The sequence below is a fragment of the Equus quagga genome, chromosome 6, assembly GCF_021613505.1.
Source record: "Equus quagga isolate Etosha38 chromosome 6, UCLA_HA_Equagga_1.0, whole genome shotgun sequence".
Taxonomy (NCBI): domain Eukaryota; kingdom Metazoa; phylum Chordata; class Mammalia; order Perissodactyla; family Equidae; genus Equus; species Equus quagga.
In genome coordinates this window covers 69,457,694-69,476,296 of record NC_060272.1, presented here as the reverse complement: position 1 = coordinate 69,476,296, position 18,603 = coordinate 69,457,694, and the positions used below count along the sequence as shown (strand labels likewise).

At 35.4% G+C, this 18,603-nt stretch overlaps 1 protein-coding gene across 1 annotated transcript in view; it reads right to left on the bottom strand.

Annotated features, from left to right (window-relative positions):
* Positions 1–18,603, bottom strand: part of STARD13 (StAR related lipid transfer domain containing 13) — a 488,843-nt gene that overhangs the window by 354,841 nt on the left and 115,399 nt on the right. The window contains exon 2 of the mRNA XM_046664327.1: positions 577–713. Coding sequence (XP_046520283.1) covers positions 577–606 — 30 coding nt within the window. The 5' untranslated portion in view covers positions 607–713. The remainder of the gene's footprint in view (positions 1–576; positions 714–18,603) is intronic.

Below are 18,603 nucleotides of genomic sequence, written 5' to 3'. Positions count from 1 at the left end.
TGATTAAAATTTGTAAAATATCTATAAGAAAGGCTGGTCACTTTTCCTCATTAACAATATATCAAAAAACATGCAAAAAATTCCCTGGGTATTAGTTAGCTTTTAGAGCTAAGACAATTATTTAAAGTGTAGTTAATGTTTGTAGGTGATGTTTGGCTTATGTGTTCTCCAATCCACACTCTCTTTTCTGGAAGCCTGAACAGTGGGAGATGGACCATCCCAACAGGAAAGACATTTATAATAATAGTTCAAGGAGATTCTCAGCTGCAGCATGAATTTCCACTAATAATGAAGAAATTAATTGAAGTGCATACAGTCCGCTGCTACGGCTCTACATATTACAATGGACTAACTATTTTACCTTAATGAAGTCACTGTATTCTTTCCAATTTTATAAATGTTAACAACTATATATGTTTTCATTACAAATCACGTTATAATGAGAAACAGGTTAACCTTAATGCTAAATTTAAAACAAAAAAAAAGTAATAGAAAAGGTGTGAATGTGCTTCTCTCTTTACTACTTGAGTGGGGCGTGACACTCCACCCAGAATATTCTGTAATAAAACTACTTACTTTAGTTTTTGGTCGAGCTCCAGTTGACATTTGGTTTGGCACACCATCAAGATTCTGGATGTTTCCAGTTTTATTTCTACAAATTTCTTTCTTCTGATGATTTTGTTTTAAAGATTGCACTTCAGGTTTATAGAACTCTGTAGAAATGAATTTTAAACAGGTTTTTTCACTTACATAGAATTCTTCCTAGGCAATAATTCAAGTGAATTAGTCAAGAAAAATACATTTAAAAAAAAAACCAGAATGTTTTTAAAGTTAACATAAAATATGAGAATATTCCTAAATATTTTCCAAAGACATTTATGCTTAGGCTCAGTGCCTAGTAAAGCATGAACACTTTTTGTAAATGTAAAAGTATAAACTAAAAGTAATTTTAAACTACCAAGGTAAAATATAGTACTATATTGGCATATTTTAAAACTTTTTAAAAAGCAAAACCAAAGATGTTTTAAAAATTGAAATAAGATGTGGCTCATACAGAGCCACATTATTCTTTTAAGCTTTAAGATCTCAGTCTATATGTTTTGTAATAGTAGCGAACAAATTATAAATTTATATTTCTCAGGGTTGGCTATGGACATAAAATGATTAAAAACATATCAACATAAAGAGAGTCCTAAACTTTTCGGATACAGTAAAAGTCCTTTTCCAGAATGTCGGCTAAATTCTTATGAAATTGGAGTAATTAAGTCTGCCTTCACTAATTCCTCTCATCGCTTGGAAGTCTGCCGCAGCTCTCTGTGTCCAAGCTCTTTATACGAGTTACCTAGAAGCCTCTATCGCAATGTCCTGTCCTGGTCTCTTCCTTCCGGAAAAAGTATCAAGTTCTGCAGAAGTAGGGAAGGTTGGAAATGTGAATTTTTCATTTAACTAAAGTTTTACTCATCCATCATCAGGTTGTTTTTTGCAGGGAGAATAAAACATCTACAATAAACAGACTTGTATGTGAATCTAGCACTGCCAGATACTAGCTCTATAACCTTGGTCTTAATTTCCTCAAATCTTAATTTATTCCCTGTAAAACCATACTTTCTGCTATTTAGTGAACACGTCTTTGTGCCTGTCATATTTGACCAATGGAATGTAGGTACACAGGAACGTGCCAAATCTGAGCAGATCTTTAAATGTGCTGCTTGGAAATTACATTTCTCTTACTCTTGATACTTGCAGCAATTCTCCCCTGTGGGGAAAAGAATTGAATACGATGATGAGAATGCTAATGATATGATGATGAGAACAGTAGCTAATATTTTTTTGACAGGAACTGTAATGTGTTTTATATTTTTATCTTTTAGAGAGAATCTCCTGATTTGTTCCTTTTAATAGAAATTTACTAACTCAAAAATGTGTCTGAGAAGGATTTGAAGGACATAGAAGAGTATGCATACACTCTACCCTTGAGAAAAGGCCATAAAGAAGCTAATGTGGCCATGTCTTATTTCAACTACACAGTGACTTTAAAAAGTATGAAACTTATTAAATTCGAGAAAAAACTGAGAAATTAGAACACATGGAACAGGGAGCCAGTGAAGCTGACAACATAGTGAGCTGGCCATTGAGTTGACCAATGAGTACTACATTCTTCTGATTACTGCTAATGTGTATCTCTGCTCTATGGCTGGTGTAGACACAGCTTGACAGGTGCCTAGAGGAACACCCACTGTGGGCTCATTTGTAAAATGAGGATGATGCTGGCACCTGTTTTGGTAACTTGTTGTGTACTGCATGCACGCCCCTTAAGCACTGCTCCTATTGCTGTACTTATGACACAGCAGGTCGGGGAGAGTCCTCTTTTTCTTTGGGAAGTTAGAGACTGTATCTCATTCAGGAAAAATTAACATTCGATGATAGGATACTAAACACAAGATCCTGTGTATGATACTTTCACATATATTACCCCACTTTTTTCTTCCCAGCAAGTCTGTGAGGTGAGTCATGTTGGTCTGACTTTATAAAAGAATTCCTAAAGAGAATAAGTCGCTTGACTGGGATCACATGACAAATGAGAACACTAAGATCTCTTGATTCTTCTCAGTGATTTCTCTCCTCGCTCATGTTTCTTGCCTAGAACCATGTCCACGACCCCTCCTCTCTAAATCCCAGGGAGGGTCTGTTCCATCATAGGCCCTCATTCAGCTGGTTAATGTGCTTGGTTCCTTTTAGCCCCGTAGATGATGGATATCTGTGGAGATTAGGAAATAGGGCTGAATCTGCAGAAAGGAATTGACCGTTAGAACCCTGCAGCCTTCCAGAGCTCCCATGGCACAGGTATGGCCACTTAGAGCACTTACTGAATGCACGCTAAGGCACTTTATACTTTTCATGCTGTTATAAATAATACCTTTTTATAAAATTACATTTTCTATGTTCTGTTACTGGTATGTAGAAATTCAATTGATTTTCTTAATTTATGTTGCATCCATAAATATTTGTAAGGCCCCTTATTAATTTTATATATTTGGGGGAGTTGTCTTTGTATTCCTACATCTGGGACTAACGGTAGTTTTGCTTCCTTTCCATTCCTTGTACTTTTCTTTCTTTTATTCTCCTTATTACTAGGCTAGTAATAGCCATCCAGTCAATGTTGATTAGAGGTGGTAAGAGAGGACATCCTGATCTTATTTCTGATTTTAAGGCGAATGCTTCTAATGTTTCACCATTTAAGTGTGATGCTGATTGTACACTATTTTGTTTTTGCTTTCTGTACCAGGCAATTCATTCTTTTGATCAAAAGTTTTAATATGAAAGGATGTTGAGTTTTACTGAATGCATTTTCTCCATCTATTAAGATAATCAAATTTTTCTTCTTTAATCTAATTGTTAAATGATATTAATTAATCCTATAGTGTTAAACCAACCATGCATTCCTGTATTATATCAAAGTACCCTTCTAGTCTTTAAGATTTATCATAATGAATGTTGAAATTTATCAAATGCCTTTTAGATAGATAGACTTATCAATGAGCTACAGTAATATATTTATGATTATTAAATCATCATTATATTCATGAGGTCATCTGTGTTTGGTTGTGATAAGCAATTCCTTTTAATCTTATTGAATTGGTTAGCTGTGTTTTCTTTGGTATTTTTACACCCATATTCATTTTTGTCCTATGTCAAGTTTTTACATCAGGATGTTAGTTTCATAAAATAAATATGGAAGCTATGCATCTTTATAAATAAGATATAGAAAATGTATATTGTGTGAGAATTATTCATTCTTTGAAAATTTCAAAGAACTCACAGACGGAACTGTCTGACCCTTACGGGGAGGTAATTTTTTGATAACTTGTTTAATTTCTCCCATTGTTTTTGGTTTATTCTGGTATGTAACTCCTAAGAGAACTTTGACAATATGTACTTTATCATAATATTGTCTGTTTCATTAAGTCTTTCAAACTTATTAGCAGACCTATGTAGACTCTCGTGCTTTAAAAATCATATTGTATCTGATACTATAGCCTTCTCGTCCCTAGTTTTATTTATGTTGTTAGTGGAAAGAGCCTAGGCTTCAGGTTAGACGGATTCAATACTATGGCAGATAAGTCAACTCCTTGTTAGAGCTCAGCTTAATCACCACTGGCTCTAGGAAGCCAGACAGAACTCCTGGTGGATGTTTCTGTGGATTCCTGTGCTTCGTCTATCAAAACACTTGTCTTGTAATTTTATTATTACTGTAATTTGTTTAATGAACAGCTTCTATGTTAAATTGTAAGCTCTGTGAGGGCAAAGATGGGGTCTAATTTATCACCAAGCACCTATCAGAGTGTCTGAAACAGAGTGAGCCCTCAATAAATCTTTGCTGAATGAACAATTACTTGTGTCCATGTCTTTCTTTGCCTGTCTCTTCCATAAGACCATTAAGTTTTAATTGACTTCTATAGCTACCATACAACAGGCAGAAGACTGATTGAAAGTGTCAGCCCTGGAGTTAGAGTGCGGGGTTCAAAGCCAAGCTCTGTCACTCATGAGCAGTGTGACTATGAACAAATTACTTCATCTTTCCGTATCTCAGTTGCCTAATCTGTAAAACCAGAAATCATAATGCTTTGTACTCACTGCATTGCAAGGAGCTTATACATGTAAAACTCTTTAAAAAGTGTCTGGCACACAGTAAGTGATGAATTAATGATAGCTATTATTATGTTAGTACATGACAGGTAAATGAGTGGATAAAAGAATAATGAATCTGCAGAGAAAATGAAGATAACACTTGCTCTGCCTCTGGGCTGTTCTGAGGACCAAGTGATGAGAATTTTAAATAATGACAACCATTTGAAGTGTTTTATTAAAATCAGTGCAAATGGGAAGCCCCAGTGGCCATAAGGAAGACAACTGTTTTCTTCTTTGGAAAGAAGTGACAAGGCCAGAGAAATATTTAATTAGATTTTGTTCATAATTGGAATTTTCTTTTATATTTTAGCCTTTACTACAATATAACTAGATTTTTTTAAATATGTAGTTTTAATGGGTTAATATTTTTGTAACTACAAAATAACTGGTGAGAATTTTCCTCAGACTTGATAGCTCCTCGGGAAATAATCTGACTTTACAAATATGGGTTTTTTTCTGGGTCTTTATCATTACTTACTTTTTGTAGTTCATATATTATGCAAACAACACCTCTTCATTTGTTTTTCTCACAGACAAGAAAATTTTAAAACGCTATCCTATACTCATTCTCGAAGGTTATTATATACAGATATTGGACCCAGAATATTAAACTTCACTGATGTAATAGTCATTGAATATTTTCTCCTATACACAATTCAGCCATGACATAAGATTGCAAGAAACCAATAATGAAATTCTCTTCCTAATCTTTGTCCCAAATTTCTTATAAAGAGAGCTTGGGAAAAAATTCCAAAGATATTTACATTTATGCAAATACAGCAAAGGACCAGGCAGTTCACTGTTGATTATCCAAGCCTGGAGAGATAAAGAGCAAATTCTTTTACTCATTCTGCTCCTTTCAGAATAAAAGAACAAAAAATGGAAATACAGAAAGATAATCCCTTTACTTAAAAAATTGTAGGACATTTCTAAAATGTAATATACAATATTCTAATTTTTATATATTTAAAAGTATAGCATGCTTTTCTTTAATTTCCTCCTTTGCAAAGAAGAATCTCCCTGATTAACTGATTTAGAGATTGAAGACCACCACGTTTGATTTTTTAGAGGAAAGTACATTTATAAAGAAACATCCATATTTTATAACATTTTAAATACTGGCTATTAATATCCAGTTGCAACAACACATATAAATAATGCAAAATCAGTTTTCATCCCAAATATAAATGACGTGAGCCAAAGGTCAGAGCTATGCATAGACTAAAAGTCGCCCTTGCCATTTATTTTTCAAGTAGTAGATTTGTTCTGTATCTCAGAAAAGAATCTTGTGTGATTAACCTTCAGGGATCACTAAAAACACAAAGAAAAAATTTATGCACATTTGAAAGTTTTCCCAGAGCTGAGCTAAAATAATATGCATTGAATTCATTTTTTGACAACGTTTCTAATCTGTTCTTCCTATAATTGAAACCAATTTACTTATCCTGCTGACTAAGAAAGACATACTTGATTCCAGATCTATATGAGAAATGAGAGGCCTTTGTTTTTCATGTTCCTATTGCTGGACACAAGATTCCCCTTCCCTGTCCTAATAATGATAACAGCCAGGTATTTAGTGCTTACCTTTAGCGTGGTGGAAGCAGGCTGCTGCCTACATTCAGGCCATGATTCCTCTACTTGCTGTTGTGTGACCTGAGCAAGTTACTTAAATTTTCAATGTCTCTGCTGCCTCATGGGATTGAAATGAAGATTTTAATAGGACCCACCCATACAGTTTTATTTATTACTTCCCCTTTTATCTTTTGGCTCATATTTTACCCAAGATATTGTTAGGGCTTCACGATGCCAGTGTTCTAACTATGTTATATTCTCAATGAGAGCTATGACTATACCCTCTCTGATAGGTCAAATACTGCAAAAAAGTCACCAGAGACCCAACATGAACAGAGTAAGAAGAAACTGTTATTCTGACTGAAGAACACAACTGCCTCTTCCAATTCCCATGATGTGATCCATTGAAGATGGGTTGAGAAGTGATGGAATAAAACATGAGATACGTGAACACAGAAGACTCACAATGATGTACAGTTCTACCTAACATAGTGACATATAAGACAAGCATTTGTAGTCTCATGCTTTATTTTTCACTTGTACATAGTTAATTTAGGTATCTGCATCTTTTCCCTGCACCCAATGGCTTCCTTAGGCAAAATATTTTTAGAGCCACTCAATTCCTGTCTCTTCTCATTCATTCATTCATATGCCAAGCACTATCCAAGCACAGGGAAAACAAAAATAAATATAACATGTTTTCTTGAAAAGCTCTAGCCTAGGGAGAAAGGGTCATGAGACAGATAATATTACAAGGATTTAAGCCAAAGTATGTACAAAATGATATCAGAACACAGACAAAAGAGCAAATAATTCTGCCTGGGGAAAAGGAAGAGTTCATAGGGGAAATAACCTTTAAACTGAGTTTTGAAGGAAGAATGGTAGCATTTCAGGGGAAGGGAATCCCAAACACATGAAAGCACAAGAAGAATACAGCATGATCAAAGAATAGTGAGGATTTTTATCTGACTCCATCTGACAGTGCCTAGGGGACAACGGCAGCAAATGATGTATGAAAGTTAAATGGGGGCCCCCAGATAAGAAGCCACAAAGTAAGAAATTTGACTTTTCTCTGTAGGTAATGGGAACCCTGTAGATTTTTCATTGCATTGTTCTATTTTACAATGGAGAATGTTAAAAAATATAGGGAGACTATATAAATACCAGAGTTTTAAATACGCATAATAGTCATCTGTATCCCAACATTTCTCATTTGAGTTCAAGTTTTCCTTGCTTCTGGGCCCACCCTTTTTTGTGAATGCTTTTTCAAAACAATATTTTTACTGTAAAATGAAGTAGAGATATAGAAAAGCACACAAAACAGATACATGACAATGAATTCCTCGAACATGAACAATCTTTTAACCACCATCAGGTCAAGAAGTAAGTCTGCCAGAGCTTTCCCCTGATCTCCTCCTCCTCCCTCCCACCAAAACTCCTTCAAAGACTCCATACCAATTGCGATCCCATTCTCCCTCCCATAAGGAAGCCTTATTCTGACTTTTACAGTAATTATTCCCTTGCGTTTTTTACAGTTTCATCAGTCAAATGTGTACCTTTAGATGCTAAAGTTTATTCTGGCCCCTTTATATATATATTTTTGATATGTCTTTTAAGTCACTTTTAATCTATAACTTATTTTTGCTACAATTTGTCCGTTGAAAAGCCCGAATTTTTCTACACTCTATAGTTTTCCACAATCTGAATTTTGCGAATTGAATACTGAACAGTACATTTCGACTTGTTCCTCTGTCTTGTTTTTCTGAAAATCAGTTGTTGAATAATATTTGGGTTCAATTCCTTTAGCATGACTGTAGGTAGTGTTGAGTGCTTCCCTCAAGAGGTATATAATGTCTGATTGTCTTTCTTTTTTATACTGGCAGCCATTGATGCTAAATACCTATATCTATCAATTCATTGGGGTTTGCAACACAACTATATTTTAACTCTTTTTTTCACTTATATGTTGGAATATATTTATAGAGGTATTTCCCTTCATTTGCTCTTTGGTTACCCAGTGTTAAAGTTCATATAGTAAGCAAGATAAATGCTTGAATCTTTGAATTCACTTATTAGTTTTCAAGATAATGAATTGGTACCCTATCATCCTCCAAAAGTGATCAGTTAGGTTTTTAAAAAATATCATTATGAACTCATAGATTTAAATGTATTTGACGAGTTTCAATCCATTGCAATTATTCTCATGATTGAAGTTCTGATTGCCTATCTTTGGCCAGTGGGAGGCTTTTCGAGTTGGTTCCTGAGAACTTAGTAGTGTTTGATAGATTTCTTGCCATCGTATGAAAAATTATTCTAGGTCCATCTTGTACATTTCCTCCCCTAAACCTAGAATTAGAAATTTCTTCAAGAAGCCCTGGTTTCTTTTAATGAGGAATCATATTTCAAGAACACAATCTGTGCAATAGGGATAGTCATTGCTACTGGATTTGTCATTGGTTTCTCGTTGTTTTCAATGGAGAGAGAGAGACTTCATGAGTTCATACTGAGAGTTCCCATTCAAATTTAAGACTATTGAAAATTAATCTCTAAGCTATTAATCTGTATCTCCTTTTTTTCTACGCTGAGAATATTGATTCTCAAAGACATAGGATAGGACAGAATTAGAATATTCCACAATTACTCATTTATCTCCTATCACACACACGATAGCCTCAAAATAATAGTACTACAAATACTGCCACCAATATGAGTTTTAAAAATACTAAAAAATTTTTTTTCAAATGCTCTCAATTCTCCCTCCCTCCCACTTTCTTAGCCATTATTTCCTATACTCTTGTCCTCTTAGCCTTCATTTAGTCTTACTTCTACTAAGAAGTATATATTTAATGTTCAGCACCAACTCTTAATGTTGATGTTTCTCCGGTCATTTAGTTACCTGAAGCTCATTCTCTAGCAGATTGTTCAGAAAGGGCTAACGAGGGGCCAGCCCTGTGGCCGAGTGGTTAAGTTTGCATGTTCCGCTTCAGCAGCCCAGTGTTTCGCCTGTTCAGATCCTTGGTGCCAACATAGCACCGCTCATCAACCCATGCTGAGGCAGCGTCCCGCATAGCACAACCAGAAGGATCTATAGCTAGAATATACAACTATGTACTGGGAGGCTTGAGGAGAAGAAGAAGAAGGAAAAAAAAATGGCAACAGATGTTGGCTCAGGTGCCAATCTTTAGAAGGAAAGAAAAAGGGCTAATGAGTCCCTGTGCCCTTTTTACTTGAAAGTCAGTTTTGCTGGAAACACAATGCTTGGCTCATATTTTCTTTCCTTGAGAATCTTAAGGAAAGAAATAAGGAATCTTATTTTCTTTGACCATAAAGTTTTGCTCTTGAAAAGTCTGATGATTATCTAATTATAACCTCATAAATCATGTGCTCTTTTTTCTCCTAGATATTTAAAGAATATTTTATTTTTCTTTAAAACCCACTAATTGTATACTAGAATGTCTTGGTGTTAGCCATTCTGGGTTGATATTCTTAGGTATGCAGTAATCTCTTTTGATATGTAACTTCAAATCCTTTTTATTTCAGAAAAGTTTTCTTGAATTAGTTTTTAGCATTTCTTGTGGTCCCTTTATTTAGTTTTCTTCTTCTTTTATGGATTGTGCTTTTTTTTTAAAGTCCTTTTAAAGAAATTCTTATATCCCAAAGTCACAAAAACATTCTAGAGATTTTAAAGCTTTGACTTTTACTCTAAAGCTCTTAACACACCTGGAACTGAGTTTTCTATATAGTGTGATCTGTGTGCGAAACTCTTTTCATGAAAACATAGGAGAAAAATTCATGTTGTTTAGGTTATCAAAAAAGTTGTACTTTTGAGGAATTATTTGATATTATGGAATTATGAATTAGTCTGATTCCTATTTGGTGTCTGACTCAAGACACGAGGAATATAAAAGTGCAGCAGTGGCCGCGTTGGCTTAAGCCAGCAAAGCAGAGAGAAAGAGCCATGTTAGGAGCTAACCGTACTTCTACTCAGCCGGGCCAAGAAAGGATAAGTGGTTTTTGTGAACCAGATGTGCACCTCCCAGATGAAGAGATCGGCCAAGAAGTCTCTTAAAAGGGACAACTTTGCCCAAGAGACACACTTAAAGAAGAGAGCCACTTAAAATGGTAATGGGACCCCAACAGAAAGAACCTTGATGAAATGAACTCATCAGATGTCCAGGCTAACTGTCAGCTGAAGTCCTAAGTGGCCACTTGGGAAAAATGCCAATCTTCAAATTTTGTAGTTGGAGATTCCAGGCAGAGGAATCTAAAGAGCCTCCTTTAAGGATGAGTCAAAGCCGCAAGAATGCCAATACCAGATTGTTACAGTTAGTGGCCACGTAAACCTGGGTCTTTTTCCCCCATCCTTTCAACACTGGTCCAGACCTGGAAGATCAAACACTGTAGCTAGCTGCCTGGGTGAGCAGCAGTAGAGCAAGATAAGAAAACAAAGGAAAAACTGAACACTGCAGGCCTCTTAGCCTGAAACAGGTCTCAGCAGTGGGAAGGATAAGCTGTAAATCAGCTAAGACATGAAACAATGGAGTTGTGAGATTATGAATGGTCTGAAGATTTCGAATATCTAAATGAGACACTTCTGGTGCCCAAAGGTGACCAGAAGATGTTTTTGTTTTTTAAGAATGATTGGAAAGCTATAGGACTCACCTGAGAAATTATTTAAGTGGAGAAGAAACGGTCCATTGAATAGACTTGAAGGGAAGCAGTAAGAAAAAATAAAGCTTTCTGTTCACCCTATAAAGATGTTTTCGTTCAGTAAATGACTATATTTGGTAAATAAACAAATGAGTTTACGCTGAGATAAATTGTAAAAATTGAGGAAGGACATGATTAGGTAACACGTGAATTTAAACCATGGCCTTTGTTTACAATTTCCTGGTATTTGAGGTCAATCAAACCTTCAAACTCCTGAGCAAACCTCATCTGTTCCATGGAGAGGCCATCTGCTCCCGATTGTGAGGACTAATAGAGACAGTGTATAGAAAGCTCTAGGCACATACTGAGACCTTAAAAAATTATCTGATTATCATGCCCTTCTTTATTACAGTCTGAGAGATACCACCTCACACTTGATCATAAGGTATTTCCCATTAGACGAATGTCTTTTTTTGCTCCGACTACTGTCAAAGTTAATTAGAATACTGGTCAGAACTTTGAGCTTAAAGTTTTTCAATAATAATTGATAACTGATCAATAAGTAGAGATAAGCGGAGTTAGAATATCATAATAGGAATGCTTTGGGGTTGGCAAGGGAAGCCAATCAGCAACCCTGAAGTCACAGCTTTTGTTAGCCTAGTCAACTCTTCACTGTTTCTACCGTCGGATTTCTCATTCTCTATTGAACATCTCTTGATTTTATGCTCTGGAGTCTCCTACCACAAAACATCAAGTCTTTAGAAATTATATTATTTGGGGGTATCAGACTTTCGGAATAAGAACGTCTGATCCAAGCTCAGTGAGAGCCACACCACCTAAGTGGATGATGCACTGCTGTGTGAGAGCTGCCTGTAAGCAGTGTAAGAAAATTCTGCACAAGGCAAGGAAAATAAATTGGTGAAGAAGTAAGATAGAAAAGAAGGGTATGTTTTCTCTTTGGATTTAAATGAAATTCCACAAGTGGATTTTGAATTCAACGTTTTTAAAAATGTCTCTTGTTTTTAAATTATTTAATTTACTCATTTAATCTGTTGTAAAGATGTTTGAAAATGGATGCTTGACTTTTTCCATGCCTGTATTTTGTGGTCATGTACAATGCTTTGTAGGAGTAAAAGAACATTTTCTTTTCTAATATATTTCCTTTATGTAGTATCCACTGTTCAAAGATTGTTAAAAATGGTATAGAATATTTCCATGGTCTTTGGATATATTTACCTTCTTAATCTAGTCACTATGCCCCTACTATAAGCACTATGAGGATAGGGATTGTGTCTGTTTTAACATTATTTTATAAAAACTTAATTTTCTTTCCTTATTCTATAAGTTATGGTCCTCTACCATGCAAATCAAAATTACAAAGGAAACACTAACCCCAAAGATGGATAGTAGAGAAAACTAAAATGAATGGTTTTCTTGATGAAAAAAAGATATCATTCTTTTCTGAAAATCTAACAACTTTTCCAAATTCTGGAAAAAATGAAAGGAGAAGCAAAAATGGGTTTTCATTATTACATAAATCTGAATATGACTAGCCAAATGCACAAAAAAGCACTAACTGGAAATTTTAGCCGCAAGTCTTCATTTGAACGTTGATATTGATGATTTAAAAGCAGTTGGAATAGGTGATTAAATATTTAATCATGATAATGATTAAACACTGAAGATTTTAAAGCAGTTTAGGAAGAGTTACATGAAATTTATTTTTGAATTACAACAATTTCAAATTTCAAATTAATACACTTAACTAAAAGATAATTTTTATTTCATCAGAGAAAATCAAAGGCAATTAATTAAGGATATAACTGGCTTTTAGTTACTTAAAAATAAAACTTCGAGAAGCAGATAATTTAGAGAAACTGTCACTTTATTGTTTGGATTTTAAAAATAACTCAATTATATGGACTAAAGAGATATGACAAAGCCGGTCTCCAAAGTCGGGGGTGGGGGAGGGAGAGGGGAGCAGTTCTTTAGAATCCATCAGTTGTTTTGTCCTAATGGCAACTTTATTTTGAACATATAAAACTTATATTCTTTCTCATCACAAAAACTGAAGTAAATATGTTCCAACCCTCAGGATGACTATTTGTGTTTTGGGGATAAAGAGAATTTTGCACCCTTATTTGTGGCTTCTTATTCCTCTACAATGACCCCATTCAGGGAAATAAAAGGCACATTTGTTTTACTGATCTCATCTAAGCACATTATAAAAGGCAAGATAATTGCTAGGAAATCTATACTTAAACTATTGGAATGTAATAGGACTGAGCAGTCCCTTATAGAACATATAGAGGTCAGATTTAACACTCCAGCTTGACCTCATCATGATCTGGAATAAGAGCATTTAGTGATTTTTAAGACATTAATAGAACAGGGTTATGGGAAATCTACTCTAGATTTGACATTTCATTTTTGTGTGTGTGCACGTACGTGAATTCAATATATGAGTGTTCCAAAGGAAATACATACAAGTCAAGTTTACCCAATTATAGAATAGATATAATTAAACGTCCAACCCCAATGATACAATTAAGAGAACTGCAAACTCAAACATGGAAAACAAAATGGTGAAGCAAGATAGAAATGGTGAATAAGATGACTAAATTGTATTGTCATTACTTCTTTTCGCATGTATTTTTAAAGCAAGGAAATTAGGAAATTTAATCAGTGCAACATACTTTGGATCATTTTATGGCCAATACTATAAGAAATTTTTTATTTTATCTTGTCCAAGCTACATGTTTATTCTATGATTAGGAAAAATGAAAACAAACCACCAAATAATAAAGGAAATCAACCTCAGAAAATAGAATATTCGATTTTGAAATGTATTTTATCATGGGAGAATCTCCTACTGGATCTGAAAATGTTATAAAATTATTCAGGGCATATTTACTGTATAACTATTATGTTCCCTTTGTAGGGTAGGAATTAGGTAGACATTAGGGATGGGTATGAGAGTAGACATGATAAAAACTGAAGACAACTGTTAGTGGTCAAGGGGCAGACAACTGTGTCTGAGCCAGAACATTCCACAGAGCAGAGTTGAGAAGGGAAAACTGGCAGGGAGTTCTCCCAGTGAACATGCAACTCTAAAACAAACTGGTTTTCCTCTCTAAAGAAGAAAGCCCTCCACCAGCACACTGAACAGAGTTTCCCTGCGCTGTGAGATAACAGCCTATCCTCCATCTCTGGAAGAATCAGGCTGGTTTTAATACACTAGAGCAGAGCTCATGTTCCATTTTGTCACTCCATCTTCTAAGCGAAACTGCCATAAAAGTCCCTTGGAAGTCATTCATATTAGAGCTGCTTTACATTAAATTTTACTCTAGGTTAAACTTTATCAAATCTTATTCTAGGTTATTCTATCATAGGAAATTTTATTCTAGGTAACACAAACTTGGACAGGATTCTTTAAATAGCAGCAAGAGAAGAAAACCACAAAGTCTTATACTTGAACACTACGGGTGATAAAACTGTTTCAGAACAGTTCTGACCAGGGGTCTCAATAAAACGGACAAGCTCTGTCTACATGGCTGTGAGGCAAGGCATTGTCTCATCATTTTTGGATCCTAGTGTATTATGGCAGTGCTCAGTATTTAATAGGGGCTCCATCAGTGTTTAGCGAATAAAAGCAAACTACATGAGCAGAAATCTGGAAATAGTGTGGGTTCTGAAATACTGCTGCCATGTGGACAAGTTATGACTGACCAGTTCCCCTTGAAGTTAAAACTGCCTTTCTATATAAATAATCTTATATGTGATAATAGAACCTGTCATCTAACAGACACCTTACAAACAGTATGTTATAAACCCAACGATCACCCTGGAAAGTAGATATCTTCTTATTTTTCAAATTAGGGAAACTGAGGCTTAGAAAACTTAAATAACTTACTTAATTCCACCCATGCAAGAAGTGGGGCTTCTGCAATCAAGCACTGTTCATTCTGACCTTTCTATAGCACGCTCATGAACTGGTGGGCAATGTTTTATATCATTATTGCTTGAAATTACAGTAAGAAATCAAATCCATTCTCTGTCTGGGGAGCATATATTTCTTTACTGACAACTATAAAAAATAAAAGGATGTATTTCTTCCTGTCTGACTGGAACATATGCTTGTATTCTAAGTATCAAAGGTGACAGATTGAATTCACAGCTACAGCATAATAATGTTTGGTTTGGGGGAAATGTTTGGTTCCTCAGCAGAAGGAGCAGGGGGCAGAAGATAGAGGTAGGCAAACCCTAAAGAGAACTAAGGGTAATTCTTAGGAACCCATCTGTGGCAAGGGGCTATCACTTGCAGGAGTCCCTAGAGACACCTCCAGAATCAAGACAGAAAGCCACTCGTGTCTCTTGGGTTGTTTCTGATGTTTGGGGACAAGAAGTGGTGACACTGGTATAGAAAAAGGATACTACCACTGGTATTAGCATCATTGAGACTCTCAGATTAAGAGGGACTTCCGCTTCTGCCAATAATGGAATTTTTTTTTTTAATCAGACCCATATGCTTAACTGTAAAGAACTAGAAAAGCTGGGTAAAAATACAAAAAGGATCTTTTTTTAAAATTTTTTTACTGTGGAAGATTCGCCCTGAGCTAACATCTGTTGTCAGTCTTCTGCTTTTTTTTTCTTGGCTTGAGGAAGATTAGCCCTGAGCTAACATCTGTGCCAACCTTCCCCAATTTTGTGTGTGGGTCACTGCCACAGCATGGCTGATGAGTGGTATAGGTCTGCGCCTGGGATCCGAACCTGTGAACCCAGGCCACTGAAGCAGAACGTGCCAAACTTAACCACTATACCATAAAGATGGCCCCCCAAAAAGAATCTTTTTGATGGTATCTTCAGAGGACAAGATCCTGGAGGGAAGATGCAGAGAAGTCTGCCCATATCCAACTCTGTTTCTCCCCTTGACTCATTTCCCAATTTGGAAGCTGTTCCAGAGGCTAATTCACTCAGAAAGTGGCAGCTAAAAAGCAGAGAAGCTGAGAAGAGCTGTCAGGAGTCCCATGGTCCTGAGAAAACAAAAACTGGAATATAGGGGCAACTAAGGAGAAATGGCCTTTGAAAACACCTCAAGCTTTTAGTTGGGACACAAAAAGGGCCACCCTACAAGTAAGAATGAACCTGAAATAGACTAGACCTAACAGACTGAGAACCATATAGATGAAGGTGTTCTGCTCCTGGCCTAGCTTCCTAACAGAAGCAAAAGTAAAATCCTTTATAGAAGTAAAAAATACCACTCAGAGCCTAATTTTTTTCATAAACAAAGACAGCATCCCAATAAAAATTTCTGGGGACACTAGGAAACAGGAATAAGAAAAAGACAACAGAAACAAGAACCATAGATATCTAAATATTAGAGTTATTAGGCACAGACTTCAGAATTTCACTAGAGAAGTAGAATCTATAAATAAGAATCAAATGAAAACCCTAGAACTCAAAAACCCAATGATTCAACAAATTGGAAATTTAAATTAAATATTTATAATAAAAACCATGAAATACTTTGAAAAGATTTAACAATATGTGTGCAAGACTTGTATGCTGAAAATTACAAAGAGAAATTAAAGAGCAAAATAAAAGGAGAGATGGAGAGAGAAGCCACTATCATAGATAAGAAAACTCAATAATGTTAAGATGTCAATTCTCCCCAAACTGATCAACAGATTCAACATAATCACAACCAAAATCCCACACGCATTTTAGAAATTGAAATGCCAATTCTAAAATTTATATTAAAACTCAAAGGACTTAGAAACAGCCAAAACAATTTTGAGAAAAAAGAAAGTTGGATATGTTGGCATAAGGACAGACATATACTTTTCGATGGAAATAAATAGAGATTCAGAAAATCAGTTGATTTTCCACCAGGGTGGCAAGGTAATCCAATGGAGAAAAGGATAATCTTTTCAACAAATAGATTCTCATTTTAAAAAGTATAAATATCAACTCCTATCATTATACCATACAGAAAAATTAACCTTCAGTGGATCATAGGCCTAAATGTAATATACTGTGAATATTAAAAAGATAAGAGGATTTTATTTACAGCTTTATGCTAACAAACTTTCATATTTGTATAATATGTACAAATTCCTAGAAAAATACAACTTATAAAAACTGCTCTTCAAAACATTATGAAGAAAATGAAGACAGGCCACAAACTGGGAGAAAAATATTCACAACACACACTTTGACTAAAAACACATGTATACAGGGGAAGGGGCTATGGAGAGGTATTAGTAAAAGGGAACAAAGTTTGCTATATAAGATGAGAATGTCCTAGAGATTTACTGTACAGCACAGTGCCTATAGTTAAGATTACTGTATGGTAAACTTAAAAATTTGCTGAGAAAGTAGATCTTATGTTAAGTTTTTTTAATCACAAAATAATAATAAAGAGGGTGGGAGGAAACTTTTGAAAATAATGGATATGTTTATGGCATACATGGTAGTGACGGTTGCATGTATGTACAGTTAACTCCAAAGACATCAAGTTGTAGACATTAAACACATACAGCTCCTTGTATGTCAATCACAACTCAATAAAGAAAAAAGTGTGTGCATAATATATAAACTCCTACAACTCAATTATAAGAAAACAAACTCAATTTTTAAAATGGGCAAAAGTTTTGAAAATACTTCACAAAAGTGAAATACCATACACCTCCAATGGCTAAAGACAGACAACACCAAGTGTTGACATTTGAAAAGACCCATCATCCTTTTAAACTAGAGGGAAGCTGTTTAAAGAATGCAGGTGCAGATCTATCAGATGGTGGGAAGATGAGAGAATTCTTGCCTTAAGGCTCAGTTTTTTCCCCCAATAAAGGACGAAGCGAAGTCATTGGTTGAGAAGGAAGTTGGTGATACGGAGAGGGAAGAGAAAGAATGAAATGTTTGGTTTACAGAAGAGAGCGAAGTAACTAGAGAAAAGGAGTAGATGACCAGACAATGGGGAGAGCCCATTTAGGTCAAATCGTGTTAGTCCCATCCAACTGCTCTGCTGGGTGCACGCACAGAGAAGATAAATGCATGAGTTCATCCATGATCTGGTTTTGCCAGGCAAGAAGTAGAAGACAGGGACAAAAGACTTGAGAGTATTTGCAGGGAAGTGATTCAAATGCACTTTTTGTGAATATATATATATAAATAAGTAAATAAATAAGTAATACAGTGTTTAGACTGTGAAGAACCATGTTAGCCTAAGTTACTAGTTCAATGGTGGCAAAATCAGGCACTCCCTCAACTACAGGTTGGTTGTATATACTGTACAAGAAAGACAAGAATGTACATACACAAAGTTAAAATCAGCAGTTAAACGTGATATATCCAAAGCTGACACATCTAATGATGAAAAAAACTTATTCCTTATTCTACATATTCAGTTAGAGGTCTAAAACCTATTTTTCCTTACCTTCTTTCAAACCAGTCTCTCCACATTTATTGCAGCTTTAGCTGCGACCTACTCTTTCACATGTTTTCTACTATCTTCCATTATGTTTTTTTCCCTTTTTCCCCCTGGACATTTTGCCTCCTGCTCACCCGATTTCTGGTCAATTTTTAACGATACTGAGAAACTGCCCATTTTTTGGCTTTTCACATAAACATGTCATGGCACTCCTCAAGCTACCTTAGCTTTCCTTACAACACCCACTACCAAGCCCACCA